Source organism: Hirundo rustica, chromosome 12, assembly GCF_015227805.2.
Source record: "Hirundo rustica isolate bHirRus1 chromosome 12, bHirRus1.pri.v3, whole genome shotgun sequence".
NCBI lineage: Eukaryota > Metazoa > Chordata > Aves > Passeriformes > Hirundinidae > Hirundo > Hirundo rustica.
Window position 1 is genome coordinate 16337172 of NC_053461.1, and position 26426 is coordinate 16363597.

General features: G+C 42.6%; 1 protein-coding gene across 8 annotated transcripts in view; it reads left to right on the forward strand.

Moving 5' to 3' along the window:
• Positions 1-26426, forward strand: part of MITF (melanocyte inducing transcription factor) — a 122435-nt gene that overhangs the window by 69477 nt on the left and 26532 nt on the right. For 6 of the 8 annotated variants that reach the window (XM_040075888.1, XM_040075891.2, XM_040075893.2 and 3 more), the window contains one exon: positions 6668-6914. In XM_040075888.1, coding sequence (XP_039931822.1) covers positions 6668-6914 — 247 coding nt within the window. Of the gene's footprint in view, positions 1-382; positions 495-6667; positions 6915-25250; positions 25408-26426 lie in introns of those variants that run through there. The other 2 variants (XM_040075890.1, XM_040075894.2) reach the window with 2 other exon arrangements.

Below are 26426 nucleotides of genomic sequence, written 5' to 3' on the forward strand. Positions count from 1 at the left end.
CCCATTCCCTGCGGGGCGGTGAGGGTGGTGCAGCCCCTGGGATCCGCTCAGCCCACGGCGGTGCCGGGAATTTACCCCAAATCCTGCGGCTCCGGGATCCAGCGGCTCCGTGCCCACCTGGAGGCTGCGCGGCGCTCCCATGCAGGTGAGACGGGGTGTAGCAGGATGCTGACTCCAAACTCCTGGGCTCTTTTGGAAGTCCTTTCCTGCTGCCCCTTGGCCGTGGTGCCTGGAGGCCGTTGTTTTCTCCTCGGTAGGTGCTGGATTGCACAGGTCTGCGGTGCCGGAGCCTCTCTCCGCGTTGCTGCTCCGTGGGGATTGGAGTTGCCAGGTCCTTATCTGGAGCCTCCCCTGGAGACACAGCCGGCCCGGACGCCGCTTGACTTTCACCCGGGGGTGCTCAGCAGAAGCTCTCGGACACAAAATTTGGGGCGGGGGGGAAGGATGGAAGCTGTTCAGCTGTTCATGCCCTGCTCCTTTGACAGCCTCTGCCTGTGAGTGATGTTTTCCCGGGGCACCGTGAGCAGATGGTTGCGGGGTGGATTTGGTGTGGTGGAGGTTGTGCTCTGGGAATTGATGATTCTGTGCTTGGGACTGGCCACTGTCCTCTGCAGAGCCACAGCAGCTGGGCTGCCCTGCTCAGATACTGGTGGTGACTCTCAGGAGGGGAGGACTCTGTGTTTAAATATATATATATATATATATACATATGTATGTCTCTTGTTCTGAAACTTCATGGCAAAACCACAGATTTGGGCTAACAGAGGTTCAGTTTCGGTGTAAAAAAACTTGGTGTATTATAACTGTTGTGATATGGAAGTCTTTGAGGATACTTTCGGTTTGCAATTTTTCATCTCCCTTTTGTTATCGGTGGTAGTAAAGGATTATAAAATGCGACCTTTACAGCTTCTGGATTGAACTTCTTAATTTTACCTTGTTCCTTAATCTGGTCAAGATCAAGCTTTCCAGGCTATACTGCAAGCTGAGTCCCCGAGTAGGTGGGCATTCAAGCAGATCAACTTACCGCATTTATTAAGTCAACACTCATGCAAAAGCCACCTCCAGAGCTTAATAATTATTTACTGAGTGCTCCTGGGTCATGAGAGAGGTTTTCATTAAGTTCAGAAAGCACTATGTTCAGCCACTTGTGAAGGCGTGTTTTAAAGACAGGAAGAAAAATGGAAAACTACTACATGGTGTACAACAACTTGAAAAAATTCTTAGCTGCGGATTGAGTATTTTTATGTGTGGGGTTGTGTGGTGTTGGAGGGGTTTTGTGTGTGCATGTGGGGTTTTTTTTGTTGTTCTTATTTTTTTCCAAAGCGGGTTGTTCCACCAAATTAATTTGATTTGAAATTCGACCCTTAGCTCCTTGGTGTAGTCGGTGAGCGTGGTGGATGGAGGTTGCAGGGCTTTGCTTTCCCTGCCCAACCAGGTGCACTCAGTGCATCCAGGCAGGTGTGTGGGTGCATTTTGGGCTGCAGGCTGTTCTGTGGGTGCAGCTCACGGTGCAGGGCAAGCAGTGCAGCTCAGGACACAAAAGCATTTAGGAGGAGCAGAAAACATTTACCCTGATGATGAGGCAGGGGCAGGCAGCCTGTCTCTTTAAACATGTAACCTTCAAGTGCGGAAACCTTTCATGTACGAGCCTGAAACGTAGTCCTGGCTTTATTATAAAGGCTGATAAAGGTCTCCACACCGTTTTTGTAACTGCTTTGTCCTTGGCAAGTCAGGACGTAGGAGGGTGCCAAATCTTGGGCTTGGTTTTTTTTTTTTTTTTTGCATTGATACTTCATGCAGCGCCAGGCAGTTGGCGCGGTGAGCGGAGCGTCGCTGTAACCCACAATCAATTATTAAATGTTAGGAATGAAGTACAAAGTGCTCCAGGGAAAATGCTGTAGTAGTTGGAATCCCTTACCTTGGCTGAAGGGGAAAAGGGATTGTGTATGGGGTTTTTTTGTTGTTGTTTGTGGACTTTTTGCATTTTGTATTAGGCTTTTTTTGGGGGGTGATCGTGTGTGCAGTCTGGCTCCTCCTTGCATTTATTTTTTCCATTTGCTATTCTTTGCTGTTCTGTCACTCCTTTCTGAGGCAAACAGCTGGCAGGTCAGAAGCTACTATGGGCATTGTTGCTTCAGTCACATATACAGCGCAGGGAACAAAAAGTTTCTTGAGGTTTTATTGCTTGGTCGAGAGATTGAAAACAGAATTTGTACAAATCAACTTTAATTTTGAAGAAAATCTAGTGATTTTCTAGGAGTGCTGTTGAGAGCGGAGTGGTGGTCTCCTGAAAATATCTTCTGGAGTTCAAGTATTTAAGTATCCACCATTATAGCATAGAACAATCGTAATATTTAAAGCAAGGAGATGAGCAGTTGCCAACATTGCAACTCAAATGTGGATGCCTTTATTTTCTCTATGAATAATTATGAATGGGATAAGGGTAAGACACAAACAAAAGCATTTAAATCTGGTGTTATTTCTTACCTCTGAGATCTGGTGCAGCTCAGTGGATTTCTTGAGGTGCTAAATCTGCTTTTCTTGGCTGATTTCTCTGTGGGCTAACCCATTAACAAACAGTTGGCATGAATGGAGGGAGGAGAGCAGCAGCCTCCCTCTTACTTGCTATTTCTTAATTAGGAGCAGGGTAGTCCATCCTGACTGGTACAAGTGGCTTTGAGGGCTCTCTGTCTAATTTGTATAAGAAACATTACATTGGAGACTTTTTTTTTTTTCTCCTTAAAAATTATTCAAAAATAATTACAGTTTCTAAAGTAGTTTAAAAGCAAAATTGAGTTATTTTTTTTTTTTTCCCAGTTCAAAGTCTCCAGAGAAGTTTCTTAATCAATGCATAGGTAGTGCAAAATAATTCTTGTACATCAGATAACTCATAACTAATGCATATGATCCAGTGCATTTGTTTGATCAATTTGTAGAATCTGAAAACAAAAACTGTCCAACGAAAGACAAGTTTGTCTTTTTGCCTAAGGAGACAAAAAAAATAATCAGTAAACATCTGGGAAGGTTATGGTCTCCGTGGCTTGGTGGCAACAAAATCAAACTTGATTTTAATGTGATCAGTTGCCTTTTATTATGCAATGGCCACCTACATATTAACTCATGTATGCAGTAGCTAACATTTCCCAGGCATCTGTGCAAAGGATATGTAATTTAAACTTATTTAATAAAGCTTTATCGCTTCATGATTAATTGGATTGGCACATGACACATAACTAATAACTCCCAGTCTGAATTATGCTGTGCTTATTAGAGTGCTAATGGATAACTGGTTTAATCATGTGTCAATTAAAAGGATGAGTCGGTTTCATTTATTGCAATTAGATGGTTTCCATAAACTGTTTGCAGGAAGTATCTGAATTGCATTGTGTATTAGCTGTGTGTGGGCTCTGCTCCTGGCTCCACGTAATCTGGGGGTGAATCAGTTCGTGTAGGGGAGTTCTGGATCCACGTGTCCACTCTGGATTGTTCTGTGGTACATGGCACCAAGCTTGGTCATGGAAGATCTGCCTGTGCGCCAGCACATAAAGGTCAAGAACCTTTAAAAATAACCATTTTCAAAACTCTCTGGATGAAGCTTTTGCAATAACAAGGTTTTAATCACTTCTTTGGTTGGAAAAGCGGGGTTCTGACAACCCTTCTGGTTGCTCTGTGGAGGTACATGTTCATGAAACCCAAACCATCTTCTGTTCCTTCTATTCTGTGCTCGAGGAGATGAGCAGATACCGTGTAGAAGGGAAGCTGGATGGGAGAATGACCTGTGTGATGCACAGGACAGACCTAGAGGGTGAGATTCCAAAGTTTCAAAGTGTTTTCCATGTTTGATCGGTGCCACTCATGGCAGGTGGGGGGAATGCTGGTGTGGAGAGACAGTCATGCACACAGGAGGACCTTTACAGACACCTGGGAATAAATAACAGGAAATCTGGCCATGTTCCTTCCCAGTGCTTGTGACAGAAGCATCTGGTTAGGCAGGCAGGTTTTGTGCAGCAGCTTTTATCCCAGAATAAGCATTATTTGAACTCCCCTGCACTGATGCTGTGATGGTTAGGTTCCCATCTCCCTTTGCCCATTAATAATGAGTAGGAAAAGAGGAGATGGCCTCAAGTTGTGCCAGAGGAAGTTTAGATTGAATGCTACAAAGAATTTCTTCCCTGAAAGAGTTGTCAAGCACCAGAACAGCCTGTCAGGGAGATGGCTGAGTCACCATTGCTGGAGGTATTTAAAAGACGTAGATGTGGCACTTGGGGATGCAGTTTAGTGGTGGGCTTCGCAGTGCTGGGTTAATGGCTGGACCTGATGATCCTGGAGATCTCTTCCAGCCTAAACAATTCCATGATCCTGTGGCAGTAGCTGCAGTCTGGAAGCGCTGGCTGTCCACGCTCTCTTCGTTCAGGACTCATCTGCCTCTGTCATGTAAAACACTCAGCAGAATTGCAGAAGAAATAAAGCCTGGGAACATCGTTGCCCTGTTTGCAGGAATTTGACACAACAGCATTTCTGGGACTGTTGTCTCATTAAAAGACAGAATACTTGAAGCTTCTGTTTACAATTTTTGATCAACAGTAGAGCCCTGAATCACCTGCAGGAAGCTGGAAAGACACTTGGTGCAAGTAGGCAAAATAATTGCGTGAGCAAGATGAGGTTCCAGGCAGGAGCTGTTTGAAATGCTGTGGAAATAATTTCTCCTCCCTGCTCCCTCCTTTCCCCAACATTTTTGTATATAGGAAGGTTCTTCTGAGATGGTTTCCAGCGCACTTGGCTTTGGTAGGCGGAGAAAGAGTTCAAAATGAAAGAAGGTGGGAGGAACTGCTGGGTTACCAATTTTGCAACATTAGGTATCTGTAAAAATTGCCAGTAGCACACAAATGAGAATGCTGACAAGTGTGGTACAAAACTGGCCTTTTTCCAACATGACGAGGATGAATCCTTCCCTGAAAGCAGCATTTGGGTGCCTTTTTTTTTTTTTTCTCATGTGTTAAAGTGGTCTTCGCGGTGGGATGCAATGTTATTAGTGGGCAGAAAGAAAATGAGTACTTCAGTATTACGTGTATATAGTTCACAAATAAATAAGTAAACATTTTGGGGGTGCATGTTCAGACATTCCTGGTAGGAATGTGTAATCAAAACAGTTGGGAGACCACTGATCTGTGACTATCCTGGTCATGGAAATAAAGCATCTCTTCGGTTTGGAAATGTGAAAGTGGTTCTGATGTGCAGCCAGAAAACAAGCTGCTGGATTTAGATGTGAGAATGCTTCACCCTTAATTGAAAAGGGAGTGTTTTTTACAAGTATCACAGTCAATGACTTGTCTTGAGCAGCTAATTAGTACGATTATTCCGCAGCTGCATTAGTTTCACCACAAAGGTTTTCTCTTGTTTTATCAAAAGGATCAGTGTCTCTGTGAATGTTTCAACATGACAGGTCTTAAATAGCAAGATGGTCCCCTGCCTCCCTGCCCCCAAAATGTGTGCTCTGGAAGAGCAGAGTTTGATCTCTTGGGGCATTAAGCGTGGGTTCTGTCTTTTTTTGTTTGTTTGTTTTTGTTTTTTGGGTTTTTTTTTTTTGTTTTTTGTTTCTGCCCTGAACTGTGTCAACATCAGTCCTAAACAAAGCCAGAAAACTTCCAGCAGTGCTGGCTCTGGCTGTCTGAGCACAAGCAGCCCCCGGTGCCCGTGGCTTCCGAGCAAGACCTGGAAGGGATGCTGGCTCCCAGACTTGTGTGTCCTGCCAGCATCCCGCAGGTATCAGCACTGGAGCCAGAGGTGGGGGTTTCAAGACCAGCTTCTTCCTAGAGCCAGGAGGGATGCTGATGGCTTGCCAAGGCATGGCCCATGGGTTTTGGGTCTGTGGGCTAAGAAAATGATGAGTTGCTCCAGAAAGTGTCCCTGCAGTCCATGGCAAAGTCCTGTGGTCTGTCCCGTGCTCTGCTTGCCAATGGCTTAGAAATATCTCTTAGGTGGTCAAGCTGTGCTGTGTGCTGGAGTGGGCCAGACTGTTGCTCTTTGTAAAGTATGACTGGAATAAAGGTGTTACTGTTTTATTTTTCCTGGTTTTGTATCTGAAGGTGCTTGGAAGATGCTGGTCGGCCTGGGCTGGGAGTTAATTTTTTGTAGAGGTCGGTATTCTAACGCTGAAAAGTCAGTGCCAGCAAGTCCAACCCTAAGGTAGTATTATGCAGGAAATAAGTGAATTATGTTTTGTCATGTTTTCATGGGAGAGTTAGATTTCCTTTACTTTGAGCTAGATCATTGAACTGGAGTATTATCCATACCAATCATTAGACTTGCTTCAGCTCTTTATTTTTTTTTTTTTCCTTAAAAAAAAAAAAAAGGAATATATGTGCCTACTACTGTCTATAAAAGCATTTGTTTTTCTCGTGGGTGGTTGCTGTAAAATTTGAAAGAGCAAATGGCTCTTTACAGCTGGATGTTGGTGTTGGGGAACGGTTTGGCTGCAGCCAAGTTAAGGCAGCCTAACGTGGCCGCTAAGTACCTGAAGTAGGTCGGCTCCGAATTCGCCTCTGGCGGTGCCGCGGATCCTCGCCCATCGCGCCCCACGTTCCCTTGTAATTCCACCAGCTCCGGCCACCCGAGCCGCCATCCCGCTTCGTGGAAGCTGAGCTGTCTTTCTCTGGTCTTCCCACAGCAATTCCGAGCATCCTGGCGCTTCCAAGCCTCCCTTAAGCTCCTCCAGCATGACCTCACGAATCCTGCTCCGACAGCAGCTCATGCGTGAGCAGATGCAGGAGCAGGAGCGTCGGGAGCAGCAGCAGAAGCAGCAGGCAGCCCAGTTCATGCAGCAGCGAGTGCCCGTGAGCCAGACACCTGCCATCAACGTCAGCGTCCCCACCAGCCTGCCCCCCGCCACCCAGGTGCCCATGGAGGTCCTCAAGGTACGCACCTTTCCGCTCAGGAGCTCCTCAAAACGCGCTTTATTTAACGGGGACGTGGTTCTAGGCATTTTTTGGCAACCAAGTTTTGCTAATAAGCCGAGTTCTGGCTTAGTTTTGTGGCTTGTTTTGTTGGCCTGGTAGCGAAGAATGGAAAAACTTTTTTAAAAAGTTTGCGTAACTTTTGTTTTCTTTCAACTTTGAGATCTCCGGAGGGAGGTTTTGTAACAAAACTAAATTTTCCGTCATCTTCCCTTTGGAAAATTCTTCTCTATCTTTCTAGTACTTAATTGCTTTCAATACGAAGAAATTATTAGTAGATAACAAATCAATGTTTTGGTTTTTGGAGGAAAACAGTGAAATAGTTTTGTAAGACGGAGTCAAAACTCTTTACAAAAGAGCTCCTCAGAAAGCCTTAATCTGAAATATGAGTGAGTTTCCAGCTACTTGCAACGAGTCTTTGTAATCCTTTTTTTGTTTAAATGACTTGTTTGCTATTAGTAGCTTTGGATTCCTTGTCCCACTGGAAACTGTAGGAGCTTGTTAGTGTCCCTCTGTCAAAGGGGATGTAGCTTGCTAATTACTCAGGGAAAAACGTGAACAGCTATAAGAAAAGAGATAATTTCACGCACTGCTTAAATTCAAGTAGGCTGAAGCACCGTGAAATGTGTGAGTAAAACAGTGTCAAATGTTTTGGAGAAGTTTGCTGACATATTTCATGAAAATATGATTTCCACCAGTTTTGTAGAGTTTGCTCTGCGTTATTGCTGGATCTTTTTGTTGCAGTTTGTTGTTTAGTCAGTGAACATATTCTTACCACATAAGTTACTGGAGCTTGGTGACGAACCGCTCATGTTTTGCTTGTTGCTGTTGTATACCAGTGACACGCAGTTTTTTAAATTCAGTTTTAAAACAGACTTGCCAGCTCAGGATTTTGAGGTGGTCTGTGTGACAGGTTTATGGGGAAAATATAGGGTAATTTTATTTATGGAATCTGCATTATGGTGGTGTGTTGTCAGCGCTAAAACTAACACTGATTTGGGATAGTAGAGTCATAGTCCAGTATGAGATCTGGGAGCAAAAAGGCAGCAGCTGAATTTTGAATTCTCTCTCTCCATACTCACACATTTCCATTAAAAATGTAATATAATATTCTTTGAGCACATGAGCCTATGTCTATAGTAAGGAGTCTGAAATTGTCTGGGAAGAATTGTTTTGTCTAACGTTTGTGTATTACTCACAATGTTTGTGTGTAACAATTTCTTCAACTTGTTTCAAGGTTATGGCTGTAGTTATAATTCAGATCCAGCAGATGTGTAGGTGCTATGACATAGAGGTTTTTTTGTAATGCACCTAGCTAAATAAGCATATATTACATTTTTTACATCCTTTCATCCTAATCTGTTACAACATGAGTTTTAGGGTATTTTTTAAATACTGTGAAAACTTGTAGGACAGTGTTTACTTTTTGATGATATTTTACTGATAAGAAAGGAATGTAACATCTTGAAGAAGCATTAGCAGTTGTTATTGTTCATTTTGCAAATGCCTCTTTCTATGGGAGAGGAGGGAAGGCAGACCTTGATTTCTGAGGGACAAAGTTCAGAAATCTCTGCAGCCAAAAGGTGATGCTCAGTTTTTGCAATTGAGCTTCCTGGGACAGGAATCTGTGTGCAAAACTGGAGCATTGCTAGGAAACTTCACCCAAAGGACTTGAACCTGAACCCTCATCCCTTAGGATTCCAAAAGTGGTATTTGTCCCCCATTTCCCTCTGATGGAGAAGGATCTCCTGGAAAGAGGTAGGACACTTGTCCTCCACTTGTCTTTAGCCCAAATAAGAGTTCATGACCCTACAGAATAAAAAATTAAGATAATGTGTCCTTAAGCAGCTTGTAAAATAAAAAGAGTTACTGGCAACAGGTACCTTTTAGCAATGGAATTCCGTTTTGAAGCTGACAGTTGTGGAAATACAAGCAACCTGCTGGACCAAAATGATGTCTGTCTTCTCATCACCTACATTTCCATAAGTAACAGTCAAAATTAGCAAAACCAAGTCCTCTTGGTCTCTGCCTGTGAGAGAAGAGAAAAATGGCAAAGCTGAGAAAAACAGCAAAACTGCTTTGCATAGTTTTTCTGCTTGTGTTTTTGGTGGAGAAAAGCAGTGAAAGATTCACCCTTTTGTCCTTTTGTCCTTACTCATGACAGTGGACCAGTTCTGTACAAAAAAAATTTAGTACAAAATGCCAGGTTTGAAGTCATGATCTTCCTGAAAATTACCACTGAGGTTTCAGTAAGAGTAAGATTTGGCAAAAGAGCCATGTTACTTTCTTTGTGGTTTTGGGGGAGATTGCCTTTTTTTTTTTTTTTTTTTTTTTTTTTTTTGAGTGGGGGTGTGTTTTGTTTTGTTTTGTTATTTCTTTTGCAAATAGAATATTTGGCTCAAAAGCTGAGATTAACAATAACTCAGGATCTTCCTGGTGCCAGTGTGCTGACAGCCAGCTCTGGCTGCAGTGACATCATTTCCCTGCAGCTGCTTTTTACACTTCAGTTGTTTTTTAGCTGTAGACAAATTTTCCATATGAGTTGTACTGAAGTTGTAATAGAGAAATAGGGAACTAAGTTGCTAACTTTACTGTCCATGTGGTCTGGATTTGGTGACCTTAAAGAATGAGATAGACAAAACGGGAATTTTTACACTTTGAGTAATGTTAACCTGCAAGGCAGCTTTGTTTAAAAGTGATCTTTTTCAATGTTACTTTACAAACAAGATCAAATCTAGCAGCTGGTATTGTTGTTATGTTTGTTTGTTTGTTTTGGTACTTTGCATCAAAAAATCCCACTCTAAGCCTGTTGAATTTGTCAGTGTTTTGTGGTTTTAATTATGTTGTGTGACTTGCCCTTTCACCCATATCTCACAGTGTGAGAAGGAGAATAATACTTCCATATCTGAGGATGATAATTCGGAATGACTGGTTTAAAAAGAAGCCAGAGGTGCTAATGAGCTTGGATTTTATATTTGTTTTCAAGATGTCCATTTAGAAACAATACAGAAAGAGAAATATGTACTAATCTATGTCACATTGCATAGGCATCTCCAAATTGCGTAACGTAGTATGCTCAAGGCCATGTGAATAAATGGGATTTCATTTTCTTGAGTAATGACTTCTCATTGCATCACTCCTCTGCCAAGTAATGTAGCTTGGCAAGGTAGGAGATGACCTGCTGGAATTCAAATTTTTCACTGCTTTGTGCTGCCTGATTGAGAGATGGACTGGGAGTAGGTTTCATGCTTTTGGAACAGTATCTCTGCAACTCTTAATGGCAGAAGGAAGATTTGTTACAGCTTGTGGTTATCCTTCTGTAGAAATGGGATTGGCTTCATGGGTTGGTTTGTCTTTAAGCACCTTCTCATCCATCTCCAACACTACAGAGAGGTGTCACCAGGAATCTTTTGCTTCTGTTGTAACTCACCTTCTTTCTCTGCCTTGGAAAGTAGTTTAAAGCCCTAAAAAATCAGGACCCATTCCTGAGGTACAAAGTAAGCTTATGTTTTTATTTTTTTTATTTACTTATTTTTATTTAAAAGGATTAGCATCTTTGCAAAGAGCTCATCTTAAAATGACCTCATACTTCTTTCACCCAGGTGTATTTTAGTTTTGTACACCCAATTAATATTAAGGAGCTGTTCTTTTTGTTGGTCGAAGTTATTCTCTTGTCTGGTGGGAGTCCTTACCTGCTGGAGCAGAAGAACCGTATCAGATCTCAGTTTCAGAACTTCAGTGCTGGTCTCTGGGAAGTGGTTATTGCATTTCTATTGCCCAGTGCTTGAGGAGGTTATGCTCAGGTCCCTGCTTGCAATCACTGAGGGCTGGTGATAGGTTAGAGCTGGTGCTCCTCACTCATCCATTTGCAGAACAGTGCTGCTATTAATCCCATACCTGGTGGGGATGAATTTGTTTAAGATGAAGTCCTTGGCTTTTAGAGAAAATCCTCTTGGTTTCTAGTGAGGCTGGTCTGTTCATCAGCTTCCCCAGAGTTCTTGGACTTCATCCCTTCCTGTCTTCCTGCTGGAAATCACTTTTTTTTTTCTTCTGTAGTCTGAGCAGCTGTGTGTTAGCAGTTATTTAGGGAGCATCTCCTGCTGATGTGATTGAGTTGCTGGGTTCTGCTTTTCACATTGTTCATGCCTTCCCTCTTGCCCCCTCCCTGCTCCTTTCCTACCAAGCAACTATCAGGGTTCTTGTAAAGTGAATGGTCCCTGGAGTTCCTGGCAGAACAACTCCCTACCTTTGTGATGGCTTTTGATACCCTGGCCTTATCTACAGGATAGTTTCCAGTCTTCTGTGTCAATCCAGGTAGCTGATTTTAGGATTTTATTGTTCAGCAGACAGAAACACTGACTAGTATGACCAGAGTTTTACATGATGTCCCTCTGGGATCATCACCAAGCTGCCCTGTAGCAGTGTGGGTTTGGAGCTCACCACTGTCTACATGCTGTTAAGAGACAAAATAGGAAAAGGGGTTTCCTTTGTCTAAAACATCTAAAAGATCCAGGAGTAAAAAAACAAGGAATGATTTAACATGCTGAAATGACCAGCCACCAGACCTTTTTCCCACATGAATGAGTACAGGATCCTCTGCTTGTTTTTGGGTTTGGTCTTTGAGAAGTTCTGCTGATAGAAGTCGAACCAACATGCTGATTAAGTCTTTTCCTTTGAGGATTCCTCTCTTCTATTTCTTTTTGGTAAGTCCACTTTTTTCATGTACAGAATTGACAGTGGTCCTGAAGGTGAACTGCAGAAATCCAGATGAGTAGGGACTCATCTGTCTGCTTGTGTAGAGACATCAAAAACTGAATTGTAGCTGTGCTGTGCGACTTGTATTGCTTTGCCTGATTTCTGCATTACTGTATAGAGCAAGTATGGCGCAATCCCCTAAATCCTTTGAACCTGCCTGCCCAAAAGACAATGGGGCACTGCAGGAACTGTGGCTGGCGTGTGTCCTCCATGGGAAAAGCAGCACAGGAGCATCCCTAGGAGGCAGCAAAGGAGGCTCAGGGCCAGCACCAACCCACAGAATTGCAAATCAGTTCCACTGAAAATATTACCAGTTCTTGCAGGATTGAAAACACTACTGGTGGGCAGCTGCCACCCAGCCCTCTGCATATCTCACTAAGCAGATGGAAGGTGGAAAATGAAGGGTGAACATTTCTTCCCTCTGTCCCTCCGTGTCACTTGTTGGCGTTTCTCAGTCGGTGCGTGGATGTGACACTTGCTGTCATGTTCCTGCTGTGATGCACCAGGTCACGGGTTGATGGAACCTAAACTGTGCCTGTGCCGTGGGTCCCTGTCCCTGCTGCTGGATGCAAATGCTCCCAGGGTTGAAGTTGCTGCACATCTCCTTCTTCCTGAGTGTTGTCACACCAAACATAGCAAGACAGAAATCTGCTGGACTTCTCATACCTCTTCCTCCTTCTTTGTCTGCCATTGGGGTTTGAAGAATGTATCTTTTCTTTGGGAGAAATGGGAGGTGCTTGATACTATTGCCAAGAACAGCTTTGAGGGCTGCAGTGGTACAGATACCTTTGGAGTGCTGCGTAAGTGCTTTGAGGGTGATAAGGTAAAAGCAGGTCTCCTTACCAGCAGATGATGTAGCAGGTCCATTTCATCCCCTTTTAGCTTGCTTTTGGAGAGTAAGGAAAGAGTTCCCTTGCTCCTGGGGATCTAGAAAAAGTGGTCTTGCTTTGAGGATCTACATGTTGAGGTCTGTGCTTTCTGGACAAAAATCTCTACTTCTGTGTGTACTGCCAGCCCTTGCTAATAGGGCAGTTCACCCCCAAATATATACATGTATATTTTATATATATGGAAGCATAGCCCACAAACCCATTTTTAATGTTTTTCATTAAGGTGTTTTAATAGTCTCTTTCCATACAACAATGTTTATAATATGCTAAATATTTAAAAATTTGTCTGCCACTAAAGCCTTCACTTTGGATTCGCCCTGCTACACTGCCTGGGTTTGTGCCTTCATGGTAGATGTTAATTGCTCTTTTAGTGCCAGAATTTCATAATGGCATTTCTTTCCTGTCCTAAGCAAGGTGAAACCTTTTCAAAGCCTAAAGCCAGATACTGTGCACTGGATTCCCTCTCTTGCTTTATTATTCCAACATCTTTGCCCACCCCGTGGTACTGTGGGCTGATCACTGCTGATACCAGAGTGGGTGCGTTTGTCTTTTGCTCAGTGCCATCCCATTGCTGAGTTTGTGCTCATCTTTCCCCTTTCCCACTTTTTCTGAGTGGACAGGAGTGCAGGCAGCCAGCCTTGCCTCCCTTCTTCACCCTCATGTCATTACTCATTCAGACTTTAAATGTGTCACCACAGTAAGCTCTTCAAATCAGAAACCCCGTATTTCTTCATTTTTGAAGCGCCAAGCATTTCTTCTGTTTGATGTTCATGACTGTTGGACACCTATCAAAAAAATACCTCCTCCTATTATTTTTCCAGTGTGCTTATTCCAGAGTGTGACCTGTGGAAGCCCTGCTTGGCAGGGAAGGCTGGACAGCTGGCAGTAGTGCTCTTGGTGTAATAATTACCATAAGACTTCAGTCTGTAGAGGACTTATCTCACAGTTCTGAAGAACAGGAACAATGGGAAGGCAAGATAAATGTGTGGTAGTGCCTGCCCCAGCAATGTGTTTGTGGACATGCTTATCTGATTGAAAGTTAATTTAATCTCACCTGACAATGGTAGGATAGTAGTGTGTGCTGGTGTGTTAGGTAAGCGTGGTGTGTATTTGCAATCAAGAACTTAGACAAGTGATTTGCCAAACTTGAGCTGCAGATAAAACATTTAAACTAAGGTTACTTACACTTGGTGACACATCATAAGCCATCAGCAAATTCTTCATAAAGAGGAACTTGTATTTAACTACAGAACCACTAAAGTCTGCCTTGTCTCTTCAGCCTTCATGTAAGTAAAAGTATCTCTCCAGCCTTAAATCTTTCGCTTGCTCAGTGGGTTGAAAGCTATTTAAAACAAGCACTGGTGCTTGAGGTCTGCATCAGTAATAGAGGTAAAATGTAAACTCTTGCTTAACACCCAGGGTATTAGACATTAAAAATGCATGGAATTTGAAGGGGCAACATACTTCTGTGTACAAGTATCTGATGGTTGACTGCTAGCGCAAAACGCTGCTCTCACCCTTCGTCCCAAATGCCCTTTTCCTATGCATGCAAACACGTGTGTTGCTTGGCTCTTGAGAGAAATGGTTGATGCTGATGAAGATGTCTGATCTTTCCGTCTTTGTTCTTCGGCTGTGGCCGCTGTGACAGAAAAATACAGTTCCCAAAGTTGTGAGACAAGCTGTGCTGCTGCTGGATTGTGCTGCTGGGTGTGAGAGGATTTCTTGGGAAAATGATGTGGGCCGAGTGGGGAAAATAGGTGAGAAACTGCTCCTTGTCGCGTAGCTCTTGCCCTTGCATGTTCACAGTAGTTACCTGGAAGTTCAAACTAGCATATTTGGCACAGAGGAAATCAGGATAGCAGACAAAATGGTGCAGATATCTGAAGGTCCAAGCTCTGATTGCTCCTTGGAAATTCTTGCTGGTTTATGTCCTAGTTGGTGGTCTTGAGGATTTGCTGTCTTCCTGCTGGCAGGGTAGCATCCAGAAAATTAAGAAGAGCTTGCTAAGTTCTGTCTGTTACAGCTTCAAAGCACTCTTTTTTTTTTTTTTTTTTTATGGTCTAGACATATTATCTGCTGGCTGAGTTACCAGACCTTGGGAAAATGGTGGTTCACCACGTGTCAGTGGCTGTTTTGGACCTGCAGAAGATGAGTTAATCTTGTGCAGATTAAGATTTGTAGGTGCCCATAGTTGTAGGTATTAAGAGCATTGATGAGGCTCCACAGCCCCCAGCTAATAGGTCTTAGCAGCTTGTACCAAGTCTTTTGTCAGGCAACACGAATTTAATAACCACCTTACTCCTGGAGCCAAGGTTGTAAGAAGAGGGTGAGTGCTGGTCACTGCAGTTGTGTTTGCTGAAGCCGTGGCTTAATTTAGCAGAAAATAATGCCCAGAGCCACACACAGTGCTGGAAAATGTGGGGGCTGGGGAGAGATCCAGGGGGGCCTCCGCTGACACCTTTGATAGGCGTTAAATTTTAAATGTGAAAACTCAGATCTGCTTAAAGTAATCTTTGGGTATTAGGTACACTCGCAAATATTTCAGTTCTTCAGCTGGTTTGGCAGCTTTATTCTCCAAGATGCTGAACCTGTGTAGTAAATGAATTCAAAGTGACAAGCTGGAGGCATTCCTGCCATTCAAGAGAGGCTTAAGGAATTTCTTATTGGCTAAATTACAAATATGTAGCATTTTGCCCAGCACTGCATGGCAATTTCAACCTGCCTGACCGTGACAAGATTAGCACTTTTCCTCCCCCTCCCCAGCAGTAATTTTTTTTTTTCTTTTTTTTTCAAAAATTAGATTAAGAAGTACCAGGCAGAGATGCAAAAGCTTGAAAGAGTGAAAACCAGCCTTACCTTGAATGATTCTGTCTGTCATTGGATTGGTTCCTTAATTAGCCCCATGTCCTTTAACCTCTTGAGAAATAAGTAAGGGATAAATTTGGGGATAAAGACAAAGACGCCTGGAGATTTACCACACACCGCTAGGTAATTCATCAAGGAATGTTGGTAATTAGCCCTGCCTCTTTCCTTTCTGGCTCATTTAATAAAACTGGTTGATTTAAAATAATGCCTGCTGGTTCATTATCAACTACTTTAAGAGCCAAGTTATGAACTTGAAACAAAACCCAGTATTGTGTTGTCTGCAGAGGACCTGGCAAGTGTGTTTTGTTTTTTATAAAAAAAAATTGCTCTGTCTGGTCATCAGTCTCCCCAGCTTGGTAATTAAATATTACTTTGTTTGGATTACCATTTGGCTTTTGGGGTGTATTTATTTCTGGTGTCTACTGCTGAGAGGCTGAGAAGAGGGGAAAAAATCCGAGATCTTGAAGAGGTACGTGTCAGATTGTGTTAAGAAAGCATGGCCTGATGGAATTCAGCTGAATAAGGACATTACAATAGTAGTAAAGTTGTAAAGTAGTAAAATACAATAGTTGTCCAGTTGAGGAAGTGGGCAACTGTTTTAACCCTTTATCTCCCAGAACTGAGTGCTATCCATGTGCCTTGTTCTTTGAGCAAAATGATCCATTTTACTAACCCATCTCTAGTGCTTGTAGTGGAAATCTTCTCCAAGCTGAGGACAGAATTCATCTAGCTAGTATTTGCTTAGGAGACTATGCACCAGTCTCTCTTTTTCTTTATGGATGGGAATAGCATTACTTGGAAATTAAATGAGAGGATCAACACTGCTGCCTTTGCACTGTCTCAGAGAATCTCAGTGTCCACTTCGGGTTTGTTACAGCAACACTTGCTGGCCAGTGCATCTGGTTGGGTCAGTCTGCCTGAATTAAAGAATGAATTTACTGTAAATCCTCCTTTAATAATTAATGTCAGTGTTAGGTTGCAACACTTCTGAAACTGTTGTGGGCTAGAGGAAAAGCAGGCAGTGCTGGCCTGCTGATGGAATCCTCTGTAAGACTTTGTGAGCATCAAACCCCTCAGTATCATTTGGAGCAGAACTGGATGTAGTGTTTCAGTGCAAGTAAGAGAGAAAACCCTTCTGCTTATCTTCCATCCATCTCTTTTCCATCCCCTGGGGGTAGTGCTTATTCTGGGGGATCTTGTGTTCCATCGGTGCTTTTGTGACCCAGCAAAACTACATGTCTGCTTTTATATGCTTGCAGCTTAGTAAATTAAAAAAAGAAATTAAATGTGATGGCCTCTGTGGAAATATAACTCTGCCAGTGATTCTTTTGTCACCAGTGGTGAAAATAACTTGCTCCTGCAAAGAGTTGCAGTGAGGCCTCTGGGGTGTTGGGGTAACAGCTCAACCCTGCAGGTTGTCACTGGAAGTTTTGCCACTGGATGCCAGTTACCTACTTGTTCATTATTTTGAGACCTGTTAAGAAACTCTGATCGTTTAAATTTGTTTTAAACTAGGTTTATTTTTTTCCCAACTTGTAATGATGTGGAACAGAAAATAGAGTATCTTTTAAAGAAACACCAAAATAACCCTCAACAAACAAAACTCTAATACCAGTTTTTGTGAAGTTAGAATGTCCATGCCAGATTATTAGTTTGGGTTTTACACATTGCACTCTCATAACATACTGGAACAATATTTATTATGGACCTCTGTGACTTTGTGTCCTAGACTTACTCAATATCAGTGGCTGAAGTTTCAGTCAGTTGTTTGAAAATTCTTGTGTAAGTTTTACAGAGCAAAGAGATTGCTTTCGAGTTGATCCCCAGCAGCAGACACTTCCTCATCAGTGTTGCAGTAATTAAACAGTAATTCATGGTGCTGCACTTCCATAATTTCTCAGCAGATGGCATTACGGTTTCCAAGACTGTATTCCTCAGGAAAGCTCTCAGCTGCCAGGGAATTCATCATTCTAGACTGTTCCCTTCGCCAATGTAGGCTAATGCTCAGGTGTTAAGCCTGTTTTGATACATTATTCTAATTGTGTTGTTTGGTTGTGTTATTGTATTTTATTTTCCCAGAGGTGCCTTTAAGCCATTAATCAGGTAAAATGCTGTATGTGATAGCTACTGCATTCAGAAACTAAGGCAGCCTGCCTCTTTTAAATAAAACTGCTGCTGGTGTCCAGCAGAAGTAATAAACTTTGTCAGCAGGTAAGACTAGATCATTAAAAAAGGTTAAAAGACGAAGTTTTCCACTGAACATTCCCAATCCTCAATGCTAGGTAAGACAGAACTGTTCTGCATTAAATTCTAACTCCCTCCTGCTTTGTGCTACAAATCCTGGATTTTGTAGAAAACGTCAGCCAGTGAAAGAAAAGTAATTTGGAGCAGTATATGATGCCATTGTGGAAACAGTAACAAATATTAGTGTATTTCTAAATAAACGTGGCTTGCAGAGCATGGGAGCCATCAGCTGGTTTTGGGCACCCCACTTCTGTGGATCCCTGGCTCCTGATGATGTTTTTGTTACTGACCCGGCTGGAATCCGTGTCCTGTCTCCCAATGGACACACCAACATCAGCAGGAGCGTGTCTTGTGTGTCCAAAGAAACCAAAGGTTCAAAGAGCCAGTTTTTCTGTCTTGGAACAATGTGCTCCTTGTATCTCTCTGTGTGTCCATCCTCTCCTGAGTGCAGAGGGGGGCAGATCTGCTCACCAGGGACCATCGCTGGCCATGCCAGCGCCGCGGATCCGGAATGTCCGGCAGCGCCGGGAGCTCGGGGCACCAGCAACAGCCAGGCACCTGAGGTTATCCTTACCTGCAATCAAAACCTGTCCATTAATCCGAGAGGAAGCTTGTATGTTAACAAGGTGAATCAAAGCTCGTCTTCCAGGCTGCCTTCCTAAAAGTCACCCAGAAGTTTCTGGTTGAAACCATCAAAATTTAGCTTGAGGATGTAATGGTTGGCCGTGAATTAAATCTTTCTGTTCTGTCAGAGGAAAATATCAACAAGCAACTAATGGAAATTCTCTTCTTGGAAAACAGTCCCTTCCTTGAAGACATTTGAAAGCTGGGGTGTAGCAAACAGCCTGTCTGTCTCTCTCAGGTCTTCATAAAGATCCAAGTGCCGAGGACTTGCTGGCAACACACTAAGCTTTAAGAACTACTTCTGACTTCCTCAGTCTGTGACTTCTCTGCTTGTGTTTTTTCTATAGGTGTGTAGGTTTTTTGGGGTTTGTTTGTTTTTTTTTTTTTCCTGGATTTGGGTAGCCCTGGGACTAATATTGTCAGGAAAAACTTATTCCAGTTTACCAATATCAGTGATCCAGAGTGCCGTTGCACTTAACTAGCATCTTTGTCCTGATAGCACCTAAGTGGATAAACCTACTTTTGGGGAGACAGCTTGTTCTTACTGAAGGGGAAGAGCTGCTGTTAGTTCTGCTACAGCCTCATGTGAAGTAGGGCTGTTCTGTTGAACAATGCTAACATTTCAGAAACTGCTTTAAAATTAATTATAATAGTGCTTTAAAGTTAAGTTTTGTCTTGCTAAACAGAAGATTCTGAGAAGTGAGACTTCTGCTTTAAAAAACCATGGCAATCATCTATATTATCATAGGTTACTGATTGAAAACTTGTCCATTGAGCTGTCTGAAAGAATTTTTTATTAGTATTAGTTTCTCTGTTACACAATTCTGCTTCCTGACTGCTGCCAAAACCATACTTTGCTGGGATACCTGTGTCTCAAAGGAACAGTTTGTTTAGGGAGGGAATAAAATGACCTTGAATGAGTCAGCACTTGTGTGTAGCAATCGTAAGCCTTCCGTGCTCTTTGCTTTCTAAAAGGAAATGAATTCTGGACCACAGGCACCATTCATTGCAGGGCACTTAATGGACTCCTTTCACATGAAAGTTCATATATTCCTTAAGGGTTCAGCCCTGTATGGTTTGCTGTGTAAAAGGGAAAATACTATTTAATCATGCTACTTCGGCTTTTCAAAAGAGTTTATCCTTTTCATACACTGGCTTTTGAGGGCAGAAAAGTGATTCCTTCTGCTCTGGGGTGCTGCTTGTGCAATCAGTGGTCTGTGCAAAGTTCCACTTCCTCCGTGGGTCACTGTTCCGAATTGCCTTCTGCCTTTTCCTGCGCTGTTTGATCTAAGACGTGAGGAGAAAGCTTCCAGCGTGAGCTTCTCCAGGATTATCCTTAGAAACCCTTCTCTCTGAACTTGCACCTTCCCTAAGGAAATGGATTAAAGGCTTTGGTTAAAGGCTGCAAGGACTGAGTTGGGTCTTGATGGCTCTGCGTGACCTGAGCACAGAGTCTGGTGCTCTTCCTTGGATGCCCAGAGAGGAATGTGCAGACCGCTACTGGACCCAGAGAACAATGACAAATAACTCTTAGAGGAGCACAGCTCAGCTTTGCATTTTCTTCTCTGGCAGCTGCAATTCCAGAAGACACACCCAGATAGCAATTGCTGCCAGCTGTACGTTATCAATAGGCAACTTGATGGGGTAGATCAGAAGCACCTTTGGCTGTTACTCAGTCATGGAATCCTAGAATGATTTGGGTTGGAAGGAACCTTAAACATCATCTAGTCCAACCCCCCTGTCATAGAAAGGTGACTTTAAAAATCAGTTTAGTGATTTTGATTGCCTGGTTTGGTGTAATCCTGAAAGCATCTGTACCTGTGTCACAGGGAGCTGCTGTGGCAGGGCAGGAACAAGCAGTTGGACATCAGCCCTGGCACCTTCTGGGGCTGACTCGGCCTTTAGTGTGGAGCAGCAAACACGGTTTTGAAGGCAATTCCCAGTTGCCCCCTACATATTGCATATTATTGCTTATTTTTGCCCAATGCTGTTGATAAGTATTAATTAGATTCTTGTCAGAGGAAATTAAATGAGGAGACCTCATGCTATCCAGCCACTCCTGGGAGTTCAGTCTGTGAGAGCAGACTAGAGCTGGTCTGACACCAGTGGCTTGAAATGCATCATAGTCTTCTGAACCATTCACCTGTGAGTCCCACATCTCAGACCATGTTGTTGGCTGTGGTGGGTGTACTGGCATCTCCTTGGCTCCAGAAGATGTTAAAATATTTTAAACTTTAACTTTTCATCGGTTCAAACTTCATTTAAAATCAACTCTACAGTGTGAGCTTATTTGTATTTTTTAAGCAATTGAATTTCTAAAAAAAATTTGTTCCATCGTGTAAAGTACACTAAAATGGGTTTATAGTTTTTAAATAGGTTTAAAAAAGGGCAAGGGAAGTGGGGAAGTCTGAGTTAAGATCTGGTTAATTCCCATCTAGTCTCTAATTACATCTCTAACTCTAGCATCTGGTTGCCTTGAACTGTGTGATGTTCCCATACTGTTTCTTGAGCAGCTATAACCTTGTGTGTGGTGTCAATCAGTGATGCGAGGTATGTTGTAAAACATGATGTTTGTATTTTTCAGTGTTAAAAGGAGATGCACGATTTTTTTGCATAAATACAACTTTAGTGAAAGATACTTTGCCTGTTTCCCCTCGTGAGCATCAAGCTGTTTTTGCAATAGCACTTCAAGGGTTATGTTAGCACAGGTCAAGTGCGGTTTAAAATAGGATTCTTCTGAGACCAAGCCTGGAGGCTCTGAATTTCTTTCTCAAAAGACATTTTGATCTTCTGACAAACTATTACTTCTGAATTTCTTGGTGCTTCATATTTGCAGCTAACCTTTGGAGAACTGGAATGATAACACACACTCTTCTTTGTGTTTTGTGAATGTGGCTCCCCTAGTGAGTCCATGGCTTGTGTTTTTTTGATGTTCAGATGAAATCATTAAAAAGAGTTTTCTGTAAGATGTTTGGAAAGATGGAATTTTTCTGGTGTCATGTAAAATGTGTTTCCAGTCTTGCAGAAAGAGCCCTAACCCTTACCATGACAGGACTTCACACAGGAGAGAATCAAGAGCTTGTAGTCCCTTGCAAGCTGAGGTTTTGTATTTGCTAGCATGCTGCACATACTGCTCTGATGGGTTTGTGCATATGCTGGACAAACACCATGGCAGAATTTCAGACTATCTCTTTATATAACCTATTTTTCAGACCTAAAATTTTTGTGATAAAGAGCGTGCTTGTGCAACAACTGTTGAAGAAATGAACCTGAGTGCAGTTCTTTATTACATCTGCAATATAAACAGGGCTCCTGACAGCTGTCTGGGGTTTTGTCAAAGATCTCGCTCACGCAGTTGATGGTCCTGCCAGCTCCCCATCCTTTGGCCTCAGTGTGGGTCATTTATATGGACAGCAGCTTCTCATTTCACAGGGTAAATAATTATTTGCCTGCCATATGTGCAATAACATGAGGAGGAGGATTTTCAACAGCTCATCTTGGTAAGACGTGGAGGGGCAGGTGTGGGGAAGGTTACAAAATCAGCCAAGGGGATGTATCTTGTTTTTGTAGGTATAAAATAGATTGTGATGCCATGACTCCATGTATGTAAAGCTTGAGCTCTTAAAGGGCTGAATTGCTGGCATCCTTGTTTAATAAATGAGCCCACGTGACTCTTGTTTTTTCTTGCAGCCTAAAGGCTATTTGTCCTAAATAATGTCTTTCTGTTACAGAATTATTATGGTGACATACCTTTAGCTAAGAAATAACTAAAACACTAAGTTCCATTATAGTTTCTGGGTTTAAATTTAAGAATTAAATAAAGCATACCTGATTTTTTACTCTTGTTAGTTTTAATCTCCTGTGGCTGCTGTGATGTCTGCTCTGGCATCCACTTTGTGAGTAACATGTCAGGAAAAAAAAGATGTGATGTTGCTTAATGGAAGTGTTGGACTTCAGCACTCCACTCGCAAGGAAGAGCCACCATCATTCAAAAGTAACCCTGACAGTGTTGGCTTTCAGTTTGAACACTGTGTGGCATCAGTTTGGCCCCCTAGGTTAATTCTCCTCCAGAGCAGTGTCACGCTGCTCCACACAAGGAGTGACCCACCTTTGTGGCTTGCCAAAGTCCTCAAAAAAATCCTCGTTCTGGTATTTAGCAGAATGCTTCAGATCAGAGCCAGTTGGGTTTGCATGAAGGTGACTTGGATTATCTTACCTTAGCAAACATGATGATCAAGCACTCTGAGGGACTGGAACTATTTTATTATAACTCAGTAGGTTTTAATACAGTCATAAATAACAGCACAGCTCGTTGAGCAGAAGGATAAAAATCAAGTTCAGTGGTAAGCCAGCTTGCATTTCCTTCATGTAAGTGAAGTCAGCGATTTATTATTATTTTAGGCTGTGTCTAATGATCATACTAGTGGTGTGAATAAAATGGATGTATCTGGAGTGCTTTATTCTTCTGCTTATTCAAGCCTTCCATACTGGGGCTGACATGAGACATCATCAGCTGTGGGCAAAGTGGTATAGAGCCCAGCCAAGTCCTTCTAATTCTCTATTAGCTGTAACATGTAGAAGCTCAGGGCATGTTAGCAGTGTAAAACTGGTTTGAATTAACACCATCTTCATTCTCTTGCTTCTTCTGGTGGCTCTGTGTGTTTGCAGTTAAGCATATCTCCTCCAAACAGGTGTGTTCCAGGACTAGTGTCCTTTGTTCTTGTAGCCAGTGTGTTGCCAAGTGCTTTGTTAAAAGAAATGGTCCTTTTGGAATTATTTTCACCCATATTTTGGGATGCTTCTTTGAAAGTTTTGGTGGGAAGTCTTTGCAGTTGATGTTGAAATCTGTTCCAGCGAGCACTGGCTGTGTTTGTATTTTCACACCGGGGTCGTGGTTGGTGGCATGCTCTTGGTATGTGCCGTGTAAATGACCTTGAGAGCAACCCAACATGTCCTGTGGAATTATGTGGACAATGAAGAGAGCAGTCTTTCACTTGATCTTTTCCAGACAAGTAGGTCAGAAGTGTGGATGTCTTTGGACAAGTAAGCAACAAGATGTAGAGGTTGGGCTTGATGACCTTTAAAGGTCCCTTCAACCCAAACTATTCTATGACGTCCTGCTGATGTACAGTGTGCCCCCAAAGAGAGAAGATTTTCTTCTGTAACAATGCAGGAGTTGCATTTGAGTTTACAAATGGCTTTTATTTAAAACAGAGAAGGATACAGCTGTTTCTGTGTGCGGCTTTTGGGTGTTTGATAGATTTTGATCTGGTGCCATCTTTACATCTCTTGTATTTCAGTGCTGAATGTTGAACTTTTGTAAATAAATACTTCAGTAGCCCACAGGCAATATTCTGAACACCAATTCATGCTCACAGGCTAATGCTGTGGATATGAAAGACTTGTAAATCAAACTCCCTTCTTGCTTAGCCCCAAAATGCCAACAATTGCACTTCTCAACAGTGGAAGTTATCTTGGCACAGGTGTGTGTCCGTGTGCTGTATATTTGAGCAACCCTTCACAAACCCTATAGCAACAAATGAGACCAGGTTTGAGGGTATGAGGTTTTAAGATTTATGAAAGCAAAAGCTTTGTGTTCTCTTACGCTTTTTATTTACGATTTGGGCAAAATAGCCAATTTTAAGTTAATTTTCACCTGTGGAAATCAGTATGGCTTGGCACATTATGAGAAGTTCATGCAGGGGCAAAGTAGATTTACTGCATTAAAATCTTGAAGCTACTTAAATTTTATTTCTTAAAGTCTGGACAAGCAAACAACCCGGGCCATTCTGCACATGGGTAACTATGTCGCCAGGAAGTTGATAATAAGGAACTTTATTTAAAAGTCAGTATTTGCTGTCTCTCCTACACTTTTAAGCTTAGCTCCAGTTACCTTTTAGCTGACAACTTTTATAAAACTGATTTCAGTTTTCTGCATTATTCATTTTGTATGAAAGATGCTATTGTTTTTACCCAGTCCCATTTGTGTTCTTCACATTTGACAAATGAGTGATGGATGAGTAGCTTGAGCAAAACCAGGTGTGGAGAAGGATGGAAACTGCATACTCAGGGCTTCTCATGAGCAGAGAGAAAACTCATGTTCCTCCTTTTGTTTGGCAGAATTCATGCTCTCGTGTGTTTAGTTTCCAGAAATATACCCAGAATCTCCAAATCCTGTGCACGTGTGAAGGTTGATGTGATTTAAGCAGCAGTCTGACCTGTCAAGGGCCTTCTGGGCACAGGATGGGCATTCTGCACCTCTTCCCTGCTGTGGGAAATGCAGTGAAGTCATTAAAACACCCATTTTTGCAGCTGTCTTACAGTGCACTGGAGACCTGGGTGTTCCCAAGCTCTGTCTCTCAGGTCTAGCAGGGGTTACTGTGGGCTGGAAGAGTGCCAGGGTCAGTGACCCCTGGGAAATGTCACTGGCAGTCCTGCCCAGGCTGCCAGTACGTGACTGCCGCTCCGAGCTGGCCTGGCTAACGCTGGCCTTGGCAAGCCCCGAAGGAAGATAAGGTTGGACAAATGCTTTTACCCCTCTAATATGACTCTTTGAGCCAGTAGTGACCTGTGTTAAGAGTGGTCTGGTAAATCTTGCGTCGGTGCTGCTTGGGCTGAAGCAAGGGTGGGGGAATTGTGCTCGGGCTGTGGAAGGCTTTGCAAGGGGAAGCTGGCAGAATAGGTGGCTTCAGACCATCTGCCTGAACTGGTTTTGGGCTTTCAGGCAGCTGAAATAGCTGTAGTCCTATGACTGTGCTCCCTCTTGAATTTACATCTCTATGCCAAGTCTTGCAAGAGATTTTGGAAGCAATTTTATGTCTATCTTTGACAGTTCCTCTGAGGAGGAGTCATTGGTGTCCCGCTGTGAATAATCTCAAACCCTCTAGTGCTGATGCAAGAGCTGCTCAGCTTCCTTCTGAGAGAGAAGGGTGGCAGAAGTGGACCTAAATATGTGGTGCTTGACCTAAGCTTTTCACCGTGGTAGTACTATAATTCAAATTTGTGTATCAGATGTAGTTGTGTGGCTGCTGTTGTTGCCTCTGAAGTCAAAATATTTACACTCTGAAGCACCTGGGGTAGGTAAAATCATTGCAAAATATTTGTGCCTGACCTTTTGTGGAGTCAGCTGCTTGTCTGTCCTAAAGTGTTGCTTGGTTTGTTTGTTTGTGGGTTTTTCGTTTTTGGTTTTGTTTTTTGGTTTTTTTAATCTTCTCAGTAACTGTATAAAATAAAAATTTATGGTATGTGTGTTGGCAAGTAAACAGCTGAAATGTTGGTTTCTTAACAGAAAAGTTGCTGGACTTCAAAGGACCTAATTCTGACTGAAAGCCACGCTTGCAGAATGGCAGCCAGCAGGCCACTAACATGCAAATTTCATCATTCCTAGCTCCATGAGTACATTTGGCTAAACTCTCATTAATTTCCTCAGATACCATTGTCATGTGCTTCTATAGCTAAAACACAGTTTTTAAATACTAATCTACGAAAACTTTGTTCTTGTTTGCTTCATGGCTTTCCCTTGGATGAAAAGTCACATTACACAGAGGAATTTTTGGTGATGGACTAAACAATCCCTGGTTGTGTAAATGATGATGGTTCTGTACAATGTGCCTTTTCTTTTTCATAACTTTGTGCTTGTAGATGAGCACTGGATCCACTTAGACTGCAATTATGATGCCAGATCTTAAATAACTTTCTCCTATCTGCTTTGATTTTCAAGTTCAGAGGGATTTGGGGGTGAATTAGGTAACCAAAGGTTTTTTTGTGCTAGCTGATGTAGTTTCCTTGTGTTTGCTGTGTCCTAAGGTAAAATGATGGAATCAGAATGGTAACATGGTTATCATTCTCAGGTCAGTACAAGTTACTTTTCAACTTTTTTTGCTCTTGGGCTTTCTGGTCGTTGTTGTTCTGGCCATTTTTCCTGGGTAATGGGCTAAAAGAAAGGGGGGCAAATGTACTCCAGAAAATTTGGCATTAAGGGGAGAGTGGAAGCTGGAGAAGTTACTGGAAAGGTTTGTCTATTACTAAATCCACAGTGGGCCCTATGTGGAATCACAACCCTGTCGACTTAGTTTTGATGACATTGTAAATGAGG